A 16,544-nucleotide genomic window follows, 5' to 3' on the forward strand; every position below is an offset into this window, starting at 1 on the left:
ACAAAAAACGGTTTTTGTTTCACCTCATCTCAATTTTACCATGTTTTATCAGTGTTGATACTAATAGTTTTCCACTTGCCATTTAATTATGTTCATCATTTTACATGTGTTAAAAGAGAACAAACCCAAACTTTACTCCTTAGTTGTTGGGATTTTCTCGCTGGCCGTGTTGCCCCTTCTCAGCATCTGTGGTCTGTGGCTAACGTTCCCAATCCAAAGTCCTGTATCCACCAGAGCAGTGCTTCTCAAACCACCTTTGGTAAAGAACCAGTTTTTGGTTTTGTTGTTCCCTTATTCCAATCCATTGTGGATGGATTCTTTTGTTAAAAAAAAAAAAAAAAATGAATAGCCAGCAAAGTTATCATGTAACTGGGTATCATGGCAGGGTCAAATTTCTGTAAAATTTTCTAAGTGCTATTTCTCATTTTCTGTGCTTATAGTAGATGAGCAACAGTTTGTTCCAGCGCTCCAACCACATTTTAAGTAGAACTGCTTTAGAGCACTAATTTTCAAATGTTTTTGACCCGCTGTAAGATCGACTTTCTTACATCATGATACAGAACATATATGCACGCATGCCTACGTCCATATAAAGACACACACACGCACTGAAACCACTGGACTAGCAGCCACCTAAAAGCAGAGATTTTTCTTCTTTTTTGATGTCCGTTTCACTGATTGATGTCCAGTACCTAGCACATGTAGGCCTTCAGTTGATATTTGTCACCTGCATTTGTATAATTAAGTTTCACAGAACAGTACTTAACCCTGACTCTTTCTTAGATACACTGATGTTTTCAATTTTATTAAAATAAGTCCTGATTACAGTCTGTGAAATTTATTTCACTACCTTCTGATCTTATGGGTTGTGACCCATGATTTATAAAACACTCCTCTAGACGTTAGGCAGTTTATGATCTTTTTTCCTCTCCTTCAGAGCATTAGGAGTCCTGGTCATGCTGTACTTAAGTGCTTGATTGCTAACTGGAAGGCCGACAGTTCCAACCCACCAGCCGCTCCACAGGAGAAAGATGTGATAATCTGCTCCCGTAAAGATTTACAGCCTTGGAAACCCTGTGGGGCAGTTCTCCTCTGTCCTATAAGGTCACTATGAGTCGGAATTGACTTGATGGCAACGGGCTCAGAGCACTGAGTATCATCCATCTTTGCCACTTACAGTGACATTGGGTGCTATGAGCTGAAATCTGTGTGACCACACCTAACAACAGCAATGCAAATTTGGGTCCATCATATCCCAGAATTGTTTACCTCTGGGCAGTGGTATGAGCAGCCAGCTAAGTCTGGCTTGGCAAGCCTGAGTAAGAAAATAGAGAACAGCTGAGTCTCTAGGCTTTTTAGAGCTAAAATGAAGGGAAGGGTGTGGTGAGGGTGAGAGTGGGTGGAAAAGGGAGAAGTTGAAACCTGCCCAGGCCTCCTGATGTTCCTCCATCATGCTACAAACTAAGTTTGCATATTATTAAGAATAACATTATTCCAAAGTAGCACACTTAATTTTCTTTATATACATCTTGATGTCCATGAAAATTCCTTCTGTAAGACTGTGGATAGCAATGATAGTAATGATCAAACTTATCTAGATTTATCTTAAAAGATAAGATCCAGAGATGGGTTTTTGTCTTATGCAGCTAGGAGGAAGGTGGCTCCTTCAGCCAAACCAGGGAATATAGGAACTGGAACAGTCCTGGCATGAAGGTGTGCCTGTCAGAGGTGCCACTGGGACCTAGCACTGTGCTGCAAGCATTTGATGCCCACACACTGGATTCTGGGGAGCAGAGGCTAGAAACACAGTCTGTCTTTTCAGGAAGCTCACAGCTTAGTCATGAGGTAAATATTATAGCAGTAGGGCCCTGGTGGAGGGCACAGGATACTCTGAGAGAGGTGAGTCAGGAAGGCCTTGGGGGAAAGGATGCCTGAGCTGAATCTTAAAAATATGTGTCCCAGGGCGCAGAAGGGTGGTCCAGGCAGGAAGAAGCATTATGTTTGATGGCACAGAGGTAGGAGTCTGTTCAGAGAAAGGCATGTTGTTCAGTATAGTGAGAGGCAGGCAAGGATGGCTGTCCTGTAGGTAGTTCACAATTTGGGTTAGGAACTGTGAGAGAGGTCACATGTGGTAATCCTAGTCAGGGCGTAACAGGTGTTCAGTAAATACTTACTGGATCAGTGAGAGGCACACATGGGACCAACATGGATTTTGGACTCAAATATCACTTGTTGAATGCCCTTGGACAAGTTCCATAGCTTCTCTCTGTAGTCATACTAGTAGTTAATAAGAAAAGATACGGAGAGATGTGGCATTCTTTCAGTTTGTCACAAGGTTTTCAGATTTGCTGATGCAGTACATACCAGGTTTTCAAATAGCAGCAGCATCCCTTTATTCAAGAAGTAAAAGAGCTTGGCTTACTGTATGAACCTTTTTATTAACTCTATTCTAGCTATCATTCCTAAATATTAATAGCAGAGAGCCCTGAGAGACAAACCCTACCCTTCATTTCCTTTTACCTTGTCCTCTTTTTCCCTTGCTGCATCACTGATTTGAACATTTTCCAGCTTTACCTCATCTTCTTTTGTGGCTCTTCATCTGAGTGAACAAGAGAAATAACTGTTACTGATGCAAAGTCATTAATTAAAAAAAGTCAGTTGCCATCAAGTCGATTCTGACTCATGGCAACCCCATGTGTATCAGAGTAAAACTATTCTCCATAGGGTTTTCAGTGGCTGATTTTTCAGAAGTGGATTGCCAGACCTTTCTTCTGAGGTGCCTCTGGGTAGACTCGAACCTCCAACCTTTCTCCCTCTCTTATGCCCTGTCTTACAATTCTCTATCTGTGAGAGGCAGCTCTAGTTTCTGAGCATGTGTGTGCCTTTGTGTATGTTTTTGTTTATACAAGTGGTTAAAATAACAAATGTTCTCTTTTTTGGTTTGTAAATATTTGGTGATCCCTTAGTATGCTTGAGGTTATGATAGAAAAATAAAATATTTAAGATATCCACGGCCAAGGGTGTTTGAAATTGTATAGTCTAAAGATTGATTTTAAAAAACACTTAATTATTTTATTATAGAAAACTTTAGATATATAAAAATGTACATAAAATAGTATAATGTACCCCTGTGTACTCATCACCTACCTCTAAAAATTATCAGCTCATGACGAGCCTTGTTTCATCTATGTTTACCATTGTTCTGCTCTTATTTATTATTTTGAAGCAAATTTCAGATGTCATACTTCATCTATGAATATTTCTCTATCTCTAAAAAATATGGACTATTAGAAGATAACTATAATATCATGCTTTATTATAATTCCTTAATATCAAATAGGTGATCAGTGTTCAAATGTTCCATCAATATAATAATTATTTTATAGTTTGAAACATTTTAGAAATGTATGCTATGACATTAACTATTACCCCTGCCGCCAACACCCCCACCCTTTTCTTCTCTCAACATGTCTCCTGTCCCCCTTCCCCACTTCTTATCAGTTAGTCATTACCCTTTTCAAATGACTCTGAATGAATGAATGAATTTTCCAGGGCTGTTAGAGCAGATTGGAGGTAAAAAGGGTTTGGGATAATACAATTAGGGGAGAGAAAAATATGTGATGATAGATACATAGCAGAGGGCCTGAAAGCAAGGAGGCTTGTATATAATAATCTCTAAATTTAAAGTGTTGCAGATATAAGGGTTTAGTGGTTGAGGTTTAAAGGAAGAGATTCTTCAAGTTAAAACCTGATTTGCTCTTTTGGAACTCTTATTTTTGGATCAGAAATAAGAAGTGAAGGTGTAGGAAGAGGCAGGCTGCCCTTGTTTGCCTTGGTAGCCAGTTTCTACCAGGTCTGGGTGGGGCTTGTTGTTCCAAGGAGGAAAGACAGGCCTCTTAGACTCTAGTACGGTGGTTGAGCGTACATCAGAATCACCTGGAGGGCCTAAAAACTCAGGTTGCTGGACGCTGTCCCTCAAGTTTCAGTAGGTCTTTGTGGGGCCTAAGGATTTGCAGCCAAACGTAGAGAGCCACTGACTTTGCTTTTTCCATTTTTAAGACATTTTATCTTTTCTAAAGTTGTATTGCAGTATACAGTGGAAACTGGTGTGTAATGTATTAATGTCCCAAGTCAGCATCTTGGGAAAAAAAACTGGTGAGAAATGTGTGAGTAATTTATGTGAAAATATATTTTGTTTTCATAATTACCACAAAATGATATGGTGTTCTGCTCGTCTTGGTAGAATAGAGTGTATGTAAGCATTGTTTCTTTCTCTGGAAGGATTTCTTCTATTTTAAGTGTCTTAATCTCAGTGAATTGTATTTGTTTCTGGGCAACAAGTTCCAGTTCACTTTCAAACCTAAATATTTTATACCTCTGGAAAGCCAAAAAGGCTAGGACAAATATCCTCACAAATGTTTAAAACAAACTTGCTAGTTTTCTTATGGACATTCTTTTCTTCTTCACAGAGAAGCTGGACAGCTAACCTGACTTAAAATACCAGTTAGCCAGAAACCCTGCAGAAAATTGTGATTTTTCTGCCAAACCTTTAGTCACCACACCCATTGCTGGAACTTTCTCTCCCTGATACTGTACCCTATTCAAACCTGCTCTAAAAGGGCCCTGACCAAGCTTGAAATATATCCTAAATCACTTACACTCAGCTTCCTTTAGGCTGTTTTTTTTGTTTTTGTTTTTCTTGGTCTTCAGTATATGAATGTTGTCTCAAGGAGAGGAGTCCTGGTGCTACAGAGGTGAAATGCTTGGCTGCTAACCAAAAGCTTGCAGTTCAAATCCCCAGCCACTCCATGAGAGAAAGATGTGTCAGTCTGCTTCCATAAAGATTACATACAGCTTTGGAAACCCTGTGGGTCAGTTCCGCTCTGTCCTGTGGGGTTGTTATGAGTCAGAATTGACTTGATGGTAGTGGGTTTGTTTGTTTGTTTGGTTTATTCCCAGGAGACTGCCTTTCTAAGATTTTCCTACAATTTTTTTTACTAAGCTGTTGCAATAGGAAACCACTAGACAGAGGACTTCTGAAAAACAGATGAGCTTCTCTGTTTACATCACCCAACAAATAAGGGGCTTTTCCAGTTTGGATGGGGCTTAATTCCTTAGTTGTTGTGGGAGTTCTATTTCCTGGTCCTGACCAAGCTTGAAACATATCCTAAATCACTTACATATAGCTTCTCTTGGGTCATTTTTTCCCCCCTCTTGGTCCCTTACTAGAATACATGGATGATGTTAGCAAGTCAATCAAAGCAGTATAGATTGGCCACTTAGAATCCAGAGGTGAGTTTGTTATCTTGTGGAAATTATTGATATTGAGACTTTAACTTTCTAATAGTTTCATCTACCCAAAAGACCAAACTATAATCAGCAGGTTGCTGGGTGAACAGAGAATTAGAACTAAAGGAGCAGGATATTTTGGTGCATATAATTGGATAAATCATTATGCCTGATTTATGACATATTGTCATTATAGGTCCATGCATGTCCTACTTATATTCATCCATTTATTTTTTTTTAAATAATTTTTATTGTGCTTTAAGTGAAAGTTTACAAATCAAGTTAGTCTCTCACATATAAGCTTATATACACCTTAGTCCATACTCCCACTTACTCTGCCCCTAATGAGTCAGCCTGTTCCCTCCTTCCAGTCTCTCCTTTGGTGACCGTTTTGCCCGTTTCTAACCCTCTCTACCCTCCCATCTCCCCTCCAGACAGGAGATGCCAACACAGTCTCAAGTGTCCACCTGATGCAAGTAGCTCACTCCTCATCAGCATCTCTCTCCAACACATTGTCCGGTCCCTTCCATGTCTGATGAGTTGTCTTCGGGAATGGTTCCCGACCTGGGCCAACAGAAGGTTTGGGGACCATGACCGCTGGGATTCTTCTAGACTCAGTCAGACCATTAAGTATGGTCTTTTTATGAGAATTTGGGGTCTGCATCCCACTGTTCTCCTGCTCCCTCAGGGGTTCTGTGTTGTGCTCCCTGTCAGGGCAGTCATCGGTTGTAGCCAGGCACCATCTAGTTCTTTTGGTCTCAGGATGATGTAAGTCTCTAGTTCATGTGGCCCTTTCTGTCTCTTGGGCTCATAATTATCTTGTGACCTTGGTGTTCTTCATTCTCCTTTGCACCAGGTGGGTTGAGACCAATTGATGCATCTTAGATGGCCGCTTGTTAGCATTTAAGACCCCAGAGCCACTCTTCAAAGTGGGATGCAGAATGTTTTCTTAATAGAATTTATTTTGCCAATTGACTTAGATGTCCCCTGAAGCCATAGTCTCCAAACCCCCGCCCTTGCTCCGCTGACCGTCGAAGCATTCAGTTTATCCCGGACAGTTGAGCTGACCTTCCCTGTATTGAGTATTGTCCTTCCCTTCACCTAAAGAAGTTCTTATCTACTATCTAATCAGTAAATAACCCTCTCCCACCCTCCCTCCCCCGTCTTGTAACTACAAAAGAACGTGTTCTTCTCAGTTTATACTATTTCCCATTATCTTATAATAGTGGTCTTATGCAACATTTGTCCTTTTGCATCTGACTAATTTCACTCAGCATAATGCCTTCCAGGTTCCTCCGTGTTATGAAATGTTTCACAGGTTCATCACTGTTCTTTATCGATGTGTAGTATTCCATTATGTGAATATACCATAATTTATTTATCCATTCATCCGTTGATGGACACCTTGGTTGCTTCCAGCTTTTTGCTGTTGTAAACGGTGCTGCAATAAACATGGTTGTGCATATATCTGTTCGTGTGAAGGCTCTTATTTCTCTAGGATATATTCCGAGGAGTAGGATTTCTGGATTTTTTTTTTTTTTAATGGTAGTTTTATTTCTAATTTTTTAAGGAAACACCAGATAGATTTCCAAAGTGGTTGTACCGTTTTACATTCCCACCAGCAGTGTATAAGAGTTCCAGTCTCTCTGCAGCCTCTCCAACATTTATTATTTTGTGTTTTTTGGATTAATGCCAGCCTTGTTGGAGTGAGATGGAATCTCATCGTAGTTTTAATTTGCATTTCCCTGATTCATCCATTTATTTCATTTAAAAAATATTTCATTTCTAATTTTTAACAATTATTTTTTCTACTAATTTTTCTTTATTTGAGGTAAAATTTACATACAGTGAAATGCACAGATCTTAAATGTACAATTTGATGAATTTTGACAAATGTATAAACTTGTATAACCAAAACCCCAATCAAGATATTGAACAGAAAGTCCCCCCAGTTTTCTTTCAACTCATTCACCACTTGCCACAGGGAAATATTGTTTTATTTTCTATCACCATAGGTTTGCCTGTTCTTAAATTTCATATAAAAAGAGTCACATAGTAATTACAATATGTACCTAGTGTGTACATGTTGCTGAAAAAAATTAGCATAGCACACTTATGAAAATACCCTCCAGGGGAAGGGCATGGTTGGCAAACATAGAAGGCATGCCTTATTTGTGTGAAAATCAGTAGTCTTTTGTGTCTGACTTCTTTTGTGCAACATAATGTTGTATGTATCAGTAGCTCAGTCTTTTTTTATTGTGGAGTAGTATTCCATTGTATTCATATATCACAATTTGTTTGATTTGGATTTATTATAACTCAAGTATGGGAGAAAGGCCAGGGGAATCTTGCTCTCAGATATATTTCCTCTCAGTTGCTATCTGGTCAAATCTGACTCATGGCAATCCCATCTTTTTAAAGCATGAGGTTTTTTGAAGCTGTCTTTCCTTTTTTGGAAACTTTGAACCAATCATGAAAATTAGACTGCCTATAAAATAACTCAAGCCAGAGTCAAGGTCAGAATTTTAATAAATAGGGAGGTTCTTTTCATGGTGTTAGTACTTTATCACTTCAGGTTGCCTTTTTTATTCCTGTGTGAAGTTCTTTAAAACCCTTTTGAAATTTAGTGAGACTTATTTTGTGGCCTTGTATACATGGCCTGTTCTTGTTACTACAACATGTGTATTTGTAAAGAATATATGTTTTGCATGTTGGTGTTTTGTTCTATAGATTCAAGTAGGCCAAGGTGGTTGATTATGTTATTCAAATCTCTGATATTATTCCTCTTCTTGTTTTTTCCTAGTTTGTCTACCAACTCAAAAGATGATTGAAAAAGCAGAAATAAATGACAGATGGGACAAACAGAAAAAAATAACAGGACAATAGACTTAACCCCAATCATATTAATAATTATATTAAATATAAATGGATGAAATTTGTCTAATTATTCCTTAATTCTGTCAGCTTTTGCCTCATGTATTTTGAAGTGTGCAGAAACATTTGTGATTGCTATGCCTTCGTGATGAATTGACTCTTTTAACATTATCAAATGTCCTGCTTTATTTCCAGTGATGCTTGATTTGAAGTCTAGTTTTTGTTATGTTAATATAACCACTCCTGCTTTCTTATGCTTTCTCTGTGCATGGCTTCTCATTTTCCATTCTTTTACATTTATATTTCTTCATACTTAAAGAACACCTCTTATAAACAATATATAAAAATATATATACTCAGGGTTTTTTGTACATGTGTGCTGGTATGACAGTCTCTGGCTTTTATTAAAATGTTCCATGTATATTTAATGTAATTATTTATATAGTTGAGTTTAAGTCTACTGTCTTGCCGTTTGTTTTCTGTTTCTCTCATACGTCTGTATTACCTTCATTTCTGCCTTCTTTTGGATTGAGTATTAAGGTTGCCTTTCCTGTTCCTCCTCCCACCACTGCTGCAGCCCAGACTGCTCTGTGGCTGCTACCGTGGGAGGAGCTATGGTCTCAGGCCTGGCCATAATGCACAGGCCGCCCTGGCCGAGTGGGGCAGTGGCCTCGCGGGGCATCCCCTTTGGTGCTGTGGCAGCATCTGCATGGTCCCTGCCAGAGGTGAGCACAGTGGGACAGGCATGTGTGGATGGGCATTGGGACCCCTCCCTCCTGCCGCCCCAGGGCCGGGGTTGACACAGGATCCAGAGAGCTAGTGAGGGACATCTAGGATCTACAGTACTTACTAAAGTACCTCTGCTATGTCCTGTTCTCTGATCAGAATCTCTGAGCTCTGTTATAACCTTATGGGACCTTGGATGTTTGTGTGGTTGGACATTGCCCGGATGGACGTTATGCAGCACATACCTGTATATCTTTGTTTTATAGTTTCAGTGGATTGCATTATATATTCTTAACTTATTATCCATCTATCATGAACTAGTATTAAACATCTTCATGTATAATGTAAGCATTCAACAATACTATACTTCCACTTAACCCCCTTCTATCCTTTGCATTATTTTTGCCATATATTTTACTACTCCATATACTAACAGCCTTACAGTGTATTTTCCTCTTTAAATTGTCAATTGTATTTTAAAGTAAAAAAGAAAAGGAAAATGATTTTAAAAAAATTTTATAAACATATTTATATTTTCTGTGTTTACTATGTACTTTTCATTCCTTTATGTAGATTTAAGCTTCCACGTGGTATCATTTCCACCCAATTTGAATAATTTATATTTGTTTTTTTTTAAATAGTTTTCTTTTCGCTTCTAAGATTCTCAAACTGTTCACTCGTTATCGTCATCTTTACCTTTTAAGGCCTTGAACATGTTTATCATAAGCCCATTGCCATCAAATCAATTCTGACTCATAGCAACCTTACAGGATAGAGTAGAACTTCCCCATAGAGTTTCCAAGGAGCGCCTGGCGGATTTGAACTACTGACCCTTTGGTTAGCAGCCGTAGCACTTAACCACAACTCCACCAGGGTTTCCATAGGTGGTCTAGCTTTGTGGTACTCCAAGTTGCACTCAGCCGATCCTAGTCTACTACATAATAAGTATAGCGATTGAGAGTTTTTATAAACTTTTATAGCAATTTAATATTGTCACAATATTTTTATATATTAAAAGAAGTATTGGTTTTTAATGAATTAGGGAAAAAAAAAAAAAAACTGGTTCTTCATCAGTTTGAAAAGTGCAATTTAGGTTGTCCCGTGCCTCTATATCACAGCATTTGAAAGTCTCGTTGAAAGAACAGAGAAGAAATAGATAACTACCTATCATACTTGTAAAAAATGCTTGTACTCTATGCAAAATACAGCTGCTAACAAAGACACATATTTTTCTGATTTTGTGAGGTGGTGAGAGTGTTTTTCTAACACGGGTATTACTCTGTTTTATTGGTATCCGCCATGTTTATAGCTAAGCCTGGCATGTGTCCATTTGTTTTTAATATGTGTATATCAGAATATCTAGAGCTCTTTGAAGTGCTACTTTTAAAATGAAAGGGAGTAAAAGCCACTTAATTATATGAAATTCAGGTAGCTTGCATTCTTCGGCTTGATCCTTTGTGTTCTCCATTATCACATTCTGAGTTTTCCAGCACGAAGGCAGTTGTTGCTTTTGTACCCTCTCCCTTTGGACTGTGCACTAGCTGAACGTGCAAGTAAGGTTTTGAAAACTATCTGGGTTAAACCCCCACCCTCATTTTCCCCCACCCAGTGGTTTCTGAGTGACTTTATACAACTGCCTTGAGCATTTTTATACTGTAGTTTTCCCACATAAAATGGTGGTGATAATTTACACCTTTTGAAGTGAGTAAATTTCTAGAAAACTCTTAGATGAAACTACTGTAAAATCAAAGTAAGATTTCACAGTGATTATATGGCATTTTACTAGATTGAATGCATAGTAGAGAACTGAGTGAGATGCTGTTTACTCGAACTGTATGTATATTTATGAACATAAAGTGGTAGGTGAGATCGGGCTGCTTAGAAACAGGACAAAGGTTTCTGTTAAACAGCATACTTTTTCTTTACCAGGTCATTGCTATACCACGGTGTCTGCAAAGAGGAGTCATCTTATTCAGGCCTGTTGGGAGAATATACATGGATGCTTAGTCTGCTACTTGAAATGTATTCATTAATGTTGAAAGTCACATAATCTTAACTTTTCCTTGTGAATGACCAAATTTTTTGCAAGAGTGATTTCAATATATTTTTTAATGCTGTTTTTAATAATTTATTTTTTTATTGTTTTTTTAATTAACTTTTATTGAGCTTCAAGTGAACATTTACAAATCAAGTCAGACTGTCACATATAAGTTTATATACACCTTACTCCGTTCTCCCACTTGCTCTCCGCCTAATGAGTCAGCCCTTCCAGTCTCTCCTTTCGTGACAATTTTGCCAGCTTCCAACTCTCTCTATCCTCCCATCCCCCTCCCCCCCCGACAGGAGATGCCAACACAGTCTCAAGTGTCCACCTGATATCATTAGCTCACTCTTCATCAGCATCTCTCTCCTACCCATTGTCCAGTCCCTTTCATGACTGTTGAGTTGTCTTCGGGAATGGTTCCTGTCCTGGGCCAACAGAAGGTTTAGGGACCATGACTGCCGGGATTCCTCTAGTCTCAGTCAGACCATTAAGTATGGTCTTTTTGTGAGAATTGCGGGTCTGCATCCCACTGATCTCCTGCTCCCTCAGGAGTTCTCTGTTGTGCTCCCTGCCAGGGCAGTCATCGGTTGTAGCCAGGCACCATCTAGTTCTTTTGGTCTCAGGATGATGTAAGTCTCTAGTTCATGTGGCCCTTTCTGTCTCTTGGGCTCTTAGTTATTGTGTGACCTTGGTGTTCTTCATTCTCCTTTGATCCAGGTGGGTTGAGACCAATTGATGCATCTTAGATGGCCGCTTGTTAGCATTTAAGACCTCAATATATTTTTAAACAGGTAGAAAGATGAATAGATTCTGACACAATTTCAACATGAAATAGGCCCCGTGATCCTTCATTTATACTGTCAAAGTCTGTGAAAACACGGAGATTTATTGTTTCTGAACACTTGCCCAGATGAGATCAGATTAACAGAAGTTCGATATTGTAGTGGAAATTAGACAGATCTAGGTTAAAATGAGCTTTGTTATATTTACTTGCTGTGTGTTTATGCAAAACTCAACAAATGTCTTTGGTCTTTATCTATAAAATGGAGATAAATATATCCATTTTATAGAGTTGTCACTATTAAAGATTATGGATAAATTATATGAATGTATAGAGACCATTGTAGGCACTCAATACATGGTAGGTATTGTTACATTGGAGCCCTGGTGGTGAAGTGGTTAAGAGTTTGGCTGCTAACCAAAAGGCTGGCAGTTCGAACTCACCACTGCTTCTTGGAAACCCAATGGGGCAGTTCTGTTCTGCTCTGTCCTGTAGGGTCACTGTGAGTCGGAATTGACTTGATGGCAATGGGTTTATTGTTACATTCTAAAATACCAGTATGTTTGTATATGTGTGTGTTTAGTATATATGTGAGTGAAGCTGTTTTCTTAGACAGATCTTATGGTAAACCCTAACACAAGGGAAAAAACCAAAACCAAATCCATCGCTGTCGAGTCGATTCTAACTCATAGTGACCCTGTAGGACAGAGTAGAACTGCCCCATAGGGTTTACGAGGAGCAGCTGGTAGGTTCTAACTGCCGACCTTTTGGTTAGCACCCGAGGTCTTAACCATTGCACCACTGGTGCTCCAATAAAAGGGAAGGGGTAGCAAAGTTAAGATAGCAGAGATTGAGTGGGGCTGGTGCAAGGAGAAGGAAGTCTTGTCTACTCAGCAGTCATGGTCCTCAGCAAGATTCCATAGCCATTCCCAAAGCACTTCAGAGAGTCCTAGAGCTCTACAGAATATAGCGTGAAAAGCATTCTATTGAGTTTTAAATACCTTGAGTACAAGGACTGAAACTTTAACTGATACAGATGTAGCCTGTGGTCTTGCAGTACAGTAGATGCTTGACCACGGCTTGTTGAATGATTCAGTTAACTCAGCTTAACTACTTTAGAAGTCCTGTCTTCAGATATGACTGCTAAGTGGAGTTATAATTTGAAGTTGAATCAGCAAACCTGCTAGCAATAGCAAGCATGTGTTATTTAAAGGATGTAATGATAACATCATTATTTTTTCAGATCTAGGTTGGAATTTGCCATTGAAATATAAGAAAATGATGAGTGATGCAAGTGACATGTTGGCTGCAGCGTTGGAACAGATGGACGGTATTATAGCAGGTAATCCATGTCTTCCAGAAGCTGGAATCATGGCATGTACTCAGCTCTCTTGGCTTTTTCATTACAACTCTCTTATTATCTTCCTATCTTCTTTCTTGTTTCTGTGTTTTGACTCTCTCCAGTGCCTTTAGGTTCCCTATGGTTTCATCTTTTCTGCCCTTTTCCATTCTATACCAGAATTATCCTCAAGCATTAGTTTAAAATCCAAAATCCAATTAAAATCCAATTCCACCCTAGCTTCTGATCAATGATAAAGAATCTGCATCTTGATGATTCTGGTACAGTGGTCTGTGGGCTGCGCCTGGAAGGACACTTCTTTACCTAGTATCTATGCATGTTCTGATCTGCTTCCTTGAACTCAACATTCACTTTTCCTTCAGTGACTCTCTCATCCATATCTTTGACTTTCCCAATTCTTTGCTAAGCTTCAAAATTCTTTGCTATCTCTAACTGCCAACCAGATATCTCTCCTGAAATGTCCTGTAGGTACATCACTGTCATCATTTAACACATTAAGGTCGTTATCTTTCCTTGGAAGCCTTTCTGTTCATAACCCTTCATCCACATAGTTTCTTAAACAAGAAATTTAAGTCGTTCCAGATACTTTTGTCCCTCATGCTCCACATTTAATTAATCGAATTCTAACATTTCTACCTCCTCCTAAAATTCTGCCTCTTCCTTTTATCCTTTCTAGAATCTGTCCTGTCTGTGCTACCATTGTCTTGGCTTGTCCAAGACACCCACCCACTCGATGTCCGGATATTCTGGCTTTTCCACTCTAGTCCATTCTTTCCTAGACCACCAGACATCACTTTCTAAAACACAGACTTGGTTGGATTACTCCCTGGTTAAGAATCGTCAACAGTTTTCTATTGTGACAGCAGAGCAAAGATCACTACATCCTTGTTTGCTCATCATGGCAGAGGGGGTGACAAGTAGGTGACCCCCTTGCAGTGGTGGCTTCTCCTGAGGAAAGTGGCATGTCATAGTTTGACCTTATCTGTTATACTCTGTCCTAGAGACCAGACTTCAGTTGAATCTCCTTTGCATATTAGACTGCACATTGAATACTGTATTCAGTTTTTGGAATATTGTTTTCAAAGGGTTATTGGCAAGCTAAAAGTTGTCTAGAGGTGGCAAACATGATGGTGAAGAATAAAACAGTCACATTAGTAAAGATCATTTGAAGGAACTAGTTAAATGTAATCTAGAAAACTGTTCTTACTTGGGGCATGATATATGTTTTCAAACATTGAAGGGCTATTTTGTGGAAGAGAGATTGAACTGACTCTTCTAGGATATCTGAAAATATAACTAGAATCAATTCTAGGCTTTTGCCAGAGAGTATAACCTTACATTCTTAGCAAAACTCTGGTTGAGATAAGTGATTTTTTGGAGCATTATTTGAAGGATTTACGATTTATATATTCTCCTAGATTTTTTTTTTTTTTTCCTAGATGCCTTGTTGTGGAGGGATATGGGCATATATATTTATAGTAATCTCGTCAGTAATGCTAATGCTTAAGAACCACTGGAATGGGACTTGTATGTTTTAGTAAACAAGTAGTTTGTATATTTGACACATCAGAATGGGCTATGGATTAGCAGTGTGAATTTAAGTAGTATGGTAGAATGGTTTCATTGGAAGTAATAGAAAGCTAACTATATAAATGTTTTAACTATAAAACTAACCGTATAACTATTGTTAAAAAAAAGCTGACATTAACAGTAGCCTTTTTGAGGTTTAGGCTGCAAACAAAATCATGGGGAAAAGTATTTATACAAACATGCTCACACACACATACACATGTAATTCATTGAACTTCTTCAGAGATTAAATTCTGGTAAATTAACTGGAAACTGGCCTTCTTTTCTTACCTTTGAAATTATGCTATGCAGTTTCCACTTCAATGTGTAACTTTTTTAAAAGAGTTTAAAGACTTCCTGGTCCCTAAAATTTGTGTTTTCTGGAATGCGTAGCTCCATACAAACTGACCTGCCTCCCTCCGTCAGAGGTTTTCAGGTAGAGGCCAGTGTACTTCTTGCCAAAACCCACCGTACCTTTTTTCTGCTTAACAGTTGGCCTTTCTGTTAGGGATTGGACTATTGATTACAGCTGATTCTCATTGTTCGTGTAGTTATGTTCTGTAAATTCCTACGAACGTTGAATTAGTGAATACCAAACCAGGGTTGTACACTGAGCTCCTCAAATTTTTTGCCGCTCTCTGAGTGGACGTATCTGTGAATGACCACGAAAGCACCATGGGTATTGATTTTGGGGTTACAAATAAATTTTAGTGAGTAGGCCAGTTGGCAAATATGAAATAATGAGGATGGACTGTATATGGTATATTTTTGTACCATATAACTATGGTGTGGAGGGGGATTTACATGATTGAATTATTATCTGACCCCCCCCCCCCCGTGTTTTTTTCCCGTTCTTTGTTTTGGTTTGATTGTTCCTTATTGTAATTAAACTTGTTTACTATCTTCAGCTCTGGCGTTTTATCTAATGTAAACCCCATCGCTTTCCTTGTGATATTTTTAACCTAGGTTCTAAGGCCCTGGAATATTCTAATGGGATTTTTGATTGCCAGTCTCCCACCTCCCCATTCATGGGAAGCTTGCGAGCACTGCACCTTGTGGAGGACCTGCGTGGATTGTTGGAGATGATGGAAACAGATGAGAAAGAAGGCTTGAGGTGCCAGATCCCAGATTCAACAGCAGAAACGCTGATGGAATGGCTTCAGAGCCAAATGGTAGGTGTCTCTGCATGTTAAAAGCCCCATGCTGTGAATCTTTTGTCACTTATTCTAAAATTTAGAGGCTAGAGTAGCTGATTAGAACAAGAGAAAAAAAATTATAGTACAACAGCTTTGTTTTAATTTTATCCCTTATGTGATCCCAGTTCCCTTTTCACTCTAAGGAAAATTTTTTTAAAGTGCTGTTAGGCCGCCTGATTCTGCCCATAAAAGTGGACTAGCTTTTAGATTGTGTCTGAGTGACCTACTGTGGCTAAAACAAATAGTGCCATAAGGGACAAAGTTTGCACATAATAGATACTTTCTTAGTAATATTGGGAAGTTTACTGTAAAGGGACTGAGAGCAACTCTTTTTTTTTTTTAAATTAACATCTTGCATTCCTGTGGTACATTTGTTACAGTTGATGAACTGATACATGATTATTAACTAAAGACCTTAGTTTACTTTAAGGTCCACTCTTTGTGTTGTAGAGTCCTATGGGTTTTGACAATCAGGCAGACTATTTTTTTTGGTGGCAATAATATACAACCAAACATACCTCCATTCACAATTTCTACATGAACAGTTCAATGACACTGGTTACATACTTAACATTGTGTCACCAGTCTCACTATCTATACCCATATTGGGAACCCTGGTGGTGCAGTGATTAAGTGCTCAGCTGCTAACCAAAAGGTGGGCAGTTAGAATCCCTCAGCTGCTCCTTGGAAACCCTGTGGGGTAGT

General features: G+C 38.8%; 1 protein-coding gene across 11 annotated transcripts in view; it reads left to right on the forward strand.

Annotated features, from left to right (window-relative positions):
* Positions 1-16,544, forward strand: part of PPFIBP1 (PPFIA binding protein 1) — a 210,613-nt gene that overhangs the window by 130,037 nt on the left and 64,032 nt on the right. For all 11 annotated transcript variants that reach the window (XM_049882696.1, XM_049882697.1, XM_049882698.1 and 8 more), the window contains 2 exons: positions 12,958-13,056; positions 15,610-15,815. In XM_049882696.1, coding sequence (XP_049738653.1) covers positions 12,993-13,056; positions 15,610-15,815 — 270 coding nt within the window. In that variant the 5' untranslated portion in view covers positions 12,958-12,992. Of the gene's footprint in view, positions 1-12,957; positions 13,057-15,609; positions 15,816-16,544 lie in introns of those variants that run through there.

This window comes from Elephas maximus, chromosome 4 (assembly GCF_024166365.1).
Source record: "Elephas maximus indicus isolate mEleMax1 chromosome 4, mEleMax1 primary haplotype, whole genome shotgun sequence".
Lineage (NCBI taxonomy): Eukaryota > Metazoa > Chordata > Mammalia > Proboscidea > Elephantidae > Elephas > Elephas maximus.